The 6,000-nt window shown below is 39.3% G+C and overlaps 1 protein-coding gene across 1 annotated transcript in view; it reads left to right on the top strand.

Moving 5' to 3' along the window:
• The first annotated feature begins 2,258 nt into the window (after positions 1–2,258).
• NXF1 (nuclear RNA export factor 1) overlaps positions 2,259–6,000 on the top strand; it is a 159,282-nt gene continuing 155,540 nt past the window's right edge. The window contains exon 1 of the mRNA XM_068260673.1: positions 2,259–2,301. Within this exon, the coding sequence (XP_068116774.1) occupies positions 2,274–2,301 (28 nt within the window). The 5' untranslated portion in view covers positions 2,259–2,273. The remainder of the gene's footprint in view (positions 2,302–6,000) is intronic.

The raw sequence follows: 6,000 nt of genomic DNA, 5'->3' as shown, positions 1-6,000 counted from the left end.
GTACTCAAGATGTCCACCTCCACCGTCATTCTGGGTATGCCGTGGCTAAAAAAACATTTTCCTCAGATTGACTGGAGTTCTAGTTATTGAGTTGGTCTCCTTACTGTCATCATCATTGTTTGGAGAAAGTTACCATAGCTGCCACCGAAATTCAAGTGGAAGGGACTTCTGAGCCGTCCTCTGAACCCCCTGAGATAGATACCTGGGTGGATTGGGTACGTTAAGCCCATTCCAACAAGAGGTCCCTGAAGGGAAACCAGAGGGGGTTCTGTTTGTACCATTGCAGTTCAGATTGAAGATTCTTCATGCCTTCCATACCCATAAAAATGCTGGTCACCCAGGGATTGCTCGCACACAGGAGTTGCTGGACCGTTGTGTCTGGTGGCCCTCGATAGTGTCGGATTGTAAGGAATTTGTCGGTAATTGCTCTGTATGTGCTAGGAGTAAGTCGTCTAGACGGGCTTCTGTGGGTACCCTACAGTCACTTCCGGTGCCTGAGCAGCCATGGACCCATGTGTCCATGGACTTTGTGGGCGAACTGTCTAGATCGAAGGGTAAAACAGTCATATGGGTGGTAGTCGATAGGTTCAGCAAGATGGCCCATTTTATTCCCTTGGACGGACTCCCCACTGCACAGGAGCTGGCAGAGCTCTTCATCCATCACATTTTCAGACTGCATGGGATTCCGGAAAATGTGGTGTCAGATAGGGGAGTCCAGTTCGTGTCCAGGTTTTGGAGGGCCTTCTGTCATCATATGGGAATGAGGTGGGGGTGACGACTCCCTGGGGGGGGTTCATGATGGCATCTGGGAGTCCCCATTAAGAAGGAGACCCCAGACGCCCACCCCCCTCCCAGGAGAAATGAGTATAGGGGTATGAAGTACCCCTTACCCATTTCCACAAAGGGTTAAATGAAATAAAACCACAACGACGAAAAAAGTCCTTAATGTTCTTAATTAACCAGAAATACTTACCTGTACCTTTAAAAAAAATTCCCACACCAATATCCTCGGTAAATGATCCCATGAATACAGTATCCTCTTATCTTGCGATCTTCAATTAAGTTGATTGAAGATCTCCGCTGCCTCCCACCTAGCAGAGAATGCGTCCTGTTGGACGCATAGCTGCCGGCTCCCGCTGTCCTTTCCGCCTCCTCACCCTCACCTAGGCTAGCACCCGGTGTACCCATGGGTGCACCATGTGCCAGCCTAGGCGAGGGTGACAGGTGAAGACAGGTGGGGAGAGACATCAGGAGCCGGGAGCTATACGTCCTGCACAGGACGCATTCTAAGCTATACTAATGGGTTCATGAATGAGCCGATTCTTTTTAATGAATCGGCTCTTTTTAATGAATCAAATGAATCGGCTATTTTTTCTTTGAAACGTTAAAATCGATTTTTGAAAATGTTTTTTTCCTCTTGTTCCTACTGTTCTTCTTAACATTTCCAGCAATTTTTGTGTTTTTAGCTTTTAAGGGCTTTGCTATTAACCGCTAAAGTCGGCGGGGGTTAATTTTTTACACGGTCAGAATTTCCTTTGAAACTTTAAAATCGATTTTCTCAAGTATAAGTTCTTTTTTTCTCTTGTAGTCACTGTCCCCCTCTACATACCTTGCAAATTTGGTGTTTCTACTATGTAAGGGGACTTTGCTATTATCCGCTAAAGTTGGTGGGCATTAAAGTCTATGGAAAAAAATGTGAACCCGAACTTTTTTGGAAAAAAGTTCGCAGTTCACCTCGAACGCGAACCACCGATGTTCGCACGAATCGGTTTGCTGGCGAACCGTGTGGGCCATCTCTATTTACCTCCCACACACCCAAAAATACCCAAATAAAATTTCTAATAAATTTTTTTTTTACAATAAAAAGAAACACAACATAAATAGTTACCTAAAGGTCTGAACTTTTTAATATGCATGTCAAGAGGGTATATTATTATTAATTTTTTTATTATTATAAGCTTGTAAATAGTGATGGATGCAAAACTGAAAAAATGCACCATTATTTCCAAATAAAATATTGTCGCCATACATTGTGATAGTTACATAATTTAAATTGTGTACAAACCCGGGCAATAAAATACGTGGGTTTTAACTATGGTAAAATGTATTTATTTAAAGCTTTAATGGCCGAAAACTGAGAAATAATGATTTTTTCCATTTTTTTCTTAATATTCCTGTTACAATGCATTTAGAAAAAAATAATTGGAATGGTTAGGGCGGGCGTCTTCTAGCGGATGTGACGTTCAATTGCAGGCTGACTCGAGAGGGTAGAGATGGCGGACGGTGGCCGGTCTTATATCGGTAAGGAATTAACCAATTACAGCTAATTGTAAACGGCTGATGTGTCTAAGGTTTTTAGAGTTTGCTGTAGTCACGGAATGTGAGTCACTTTTTATTATTTGTTCATTTGTATTTGTTTATTTTATATTTGGGAAGTTCACGGTGTTCTTTCTATAGGAAGCCGTTGAGAATCCTGGTATGTCGCCATACATTGTGATAGTTACATAATTTAAATTGTGTACAAACCCGGGCAATAAAATACGTGGGTTTTAACTATGGTAAAATGTATTTATTTAAAGCTTTAATGGCCGAAAACTGAGAAATAATGATTTTTTTCCATTTTTTTCTTAATATTCCTGTTACAATGCATTTAGAAAAAAATAATTCTTCGCAAAATGTACCACCCAAAGAAAGCCTAATTGGTGGTGGAAACAACAAGATATAGATCAATCCATTGTGATGAGCAGTGATAAAGTTATTGGCAAATGAATGGGAGGTGAAAATTGCTCGGATGCATAAGGTGAAAAACGACTGAAGGCTGAAGTGGTTAGGATACCCGAGATGACATGTGACATAATGAGATAGACATGTGTATGTACAGTGCCTAGCACACAAATAACTATGCTGTGTTCCTTTTTTTGTTTCTGCGCCTGAAAGAGTTAAACATCAGGTATGTAAGTGGCAGTTCAGGACTGAGTCAGACTTCAGTGTGACATCATTGATAAGAAATTCCAACTATAAAACACTTTCCAAGAAGAAAATGGCTTCTGTGGAGCAGGAAAGAGATATAAAAGGGACAATAGTTCATAGATTTTAGCTCTGGCATACTTCAATGAATGTGTCATTGAGCAAAAACAATAAAACAGTAAAAACTTAAAAAGTAGGTTTAAATCTAAAATAAAACTGTGTAATATCTTAACCACTTCGCATTCCTGGGTTTTTACCCCCTTCATATTCCTGACAATTTTGATACTCAGCTGTGTTGCTTTTAATACAGTGATAACTTTTTAATTACTTATGCTATCTAATTGAAACATGTGTTGTTTTTTTCAGGACAATCTAGGCTATCTCTCAGTAATATTGTTTCCAAGCAATTATTTTATTTCATATGCATATGACAAGGAAAAACAGATGTAAAAGCAGAAAATATACATTTTTGTCACTTTTCACCCTGCCTAATTTTCACATGACAAGTGATTTTGATATAAAACACTTCAAAAAATGTTCTTTGGCCCTTCCTGGTTAAAATGATGTGCCATAGGCCTTATTTTGTTACTAGCTGACCACGTAGTGGGCCTTTATAAGAGACCTGCGTACTTGGATTTTTGAAGGGCATTTTTTCCGCTTTCCTTTTTATAGCGTCACACTTCCTTCACAGAGTCCTATGTGTGTCAGAACAGAAAATAAGTACTACAAGTGCCACCATTTTGAAAAGTAGAGATCCAGGGCTATACAAAGATGGGTATATTGTGTCCGTTACATTTTTGTGGTTTTGCTGAAAATTGCACAAGTGTGACCACTTGTTTGAAAATAAATATTTTTTTGACTGTTGGTGACAGTTTGTCGCTAAGCATTTTGAAAGTGACAGGTGCCACTGAAATAAAACACTGGAAAATGTATTCTTCAGCTTCTCACGATGAAAATGATGTGCTATAGGCCTTATTTTGTTACTAGCTGACCACGTAGTGGGCCTTTATAAGAGACCTGCGTACTTGGATTTTTGAAGGGCATTTTTTCCGCTTTCCTTTTTATAGCGTCACACTTCCTTCACAGAGTCCTATGTGTGTCAGAACAGAAAATAAGTACTACAAGTGCCACCATTTTGAAAAGTAGAGATCCAGGGCTATACAAAGATGGGTATATTGTGTCCGTTACATTTTTGTGGTTTTGCTGAAAATTGCACAAGTGTGACCACTTGTTTGAAAATAAATATTTTTTTGACTGTTGGTGACAGTTTGTCGCTAAGCATTTTGAAAGTGACAGGTGCCACTGAAATAAAACACTGGAAAATGTATTCTTCAGCTTCTCACGATGAAAATGATGTGCCATAGGCCTTATTTTGTTACTAGCTGACCACGTAGTGGGCCTTTATAAGAGACCTGCGTACTTGGATTTTTGAAGGGCATTTTTTCCGCTTTCCTTTTTATAGCGTCACGCTTCCTTCACAGAGTCCTATGTGTGTCAGAACAGAAAATAAGTACTACAAGTGCCACCATTTTGAAAAGTAGAGATCCAGGGCTATACAAAGATGGGTATATTGTGTCCGTTACATTTTTGTGGTTTTGCTGAAAATTGCACAAGTGTGACCACTTGTTTGAAAATAAATATTTTTTTGACTGTTGGTGACAGTTTGTCGCTAAGCATTTTGAAAGTGACAGGTGCCACTGAAATAAAACACTGGAAAATGTATTCTTCAGCTTCTCACGATGAAAATGATGTGCCATAGGCCTTATTTTGTTACTAGCTGACCACGTAGTGGGCCTTTATAAGAGACCTGCGTACTTGGATTTTTGAAGGGCATTTTTTCCGCTTTCCTTTTTATAGCGTCACGCTTCCTTCACAGAGTCCTATGTGTGTCAGAACAGAAAATAAGTACTACAAATGCCACCATTTTGAAAAGTAGAGATCCAGGGCTATACAAAGATGGGTATATTGTGTCCGTTACATTTTTGTGGTTTTGCTGAAAATTGCACAAGTGTGACCACTTGTTTGAAAATAAATATTTTTTTGACTGTTGGTGACAGTTTGTCGCTAAGCATTTTTAAAGTGACAGGTGCCTCTGAAATAAAACACTGGAAAATGTATTCTTCAGCTTCTCAAGATGAAAATAATGTGCCATAAGCCTTATTTTGTTACTAGATGATCATGTAGTTGACCATTATATTCAGCCTGTGCAGGAGCAGCAGAAAGAATTTGTGGCCCCTTCATCCGCCATTGTCAATATAGTATCCTATGCAGGGCAAATGGCAACATCCACCGTAGAGACTGCATAGCCACTATGTGCTGATAAATCAAATATAAAATGAAATGAAATATCCACTGCATTTTGCCAGCTTTCGCTGTTTCCACCAGGCACCACGTGGAGGTAGCAGCAATGCCTAGCTCTTTTTTTTTTTTTTTTTTTTTTTACTTTTTTTGTCTTTTTACTTTTCTTTTTACACTTTTTTTTATTGTTTGATATTCATTTATGTGTATAACTGCAACATAAAAAAAACATGAACAAAATACAGTCATAAACAATGACCAACTGTAACAATAAGAATATAATGTGGTGGCCCGCTGGGAATGGTGGCCCTTAATTAATGGCACATGCCTTAGGCTGCCCCTGGTCTATTTTCTTTATTTTTGGAAAAGTTTTTTTTTTTTTTTTTTTTTTTCAAATAGGGCTGGTGGCTACAGAATTTTTTTTGGGAGATAGGCATGGTTCTAATAATTGGTGACCGTATGGTATATTTTATAACACGGAGTAAAGCAGAGGCCTGGGTGGGAGGGACAATCTGGACAGTAATATCTTGTGTCCCTTCTTATTTGATGTTTGGCACACACTTTGCACCTCTTCTGAGGATATTTTTTCAGGGGATTAGGAGGGAGTGCTTCCATAAAGTGCCTGTCGCAGAGTCTGATGATGTCTTCGCATTGGGATTGGTCACTGCGTACTGGTGTTGTGCCAGATCCAAAAAGGAAAGATGCAATGATCTGTTCCTGGAACTGCAGGTATGA

Source organism: Hyperolius riggenbachi, chromosome 11, assembly GCF_040937935.1.
Source record: "Hyperolius riggenbachi isolate aHypRig1 chromosome 11, aHypRig1.pri, whole genome shotgun sequence".
NCBI lineage: Eukaryota > Metazoa > Chordata > Amphibia > Anura > Hyperoliidae > Hyperolius > Hyperolius riggenbachi.
Note: the sequence above shows the minus strand (reverse complement) of the source record. Positions and strands in the feature narration are given on the sequence as shown.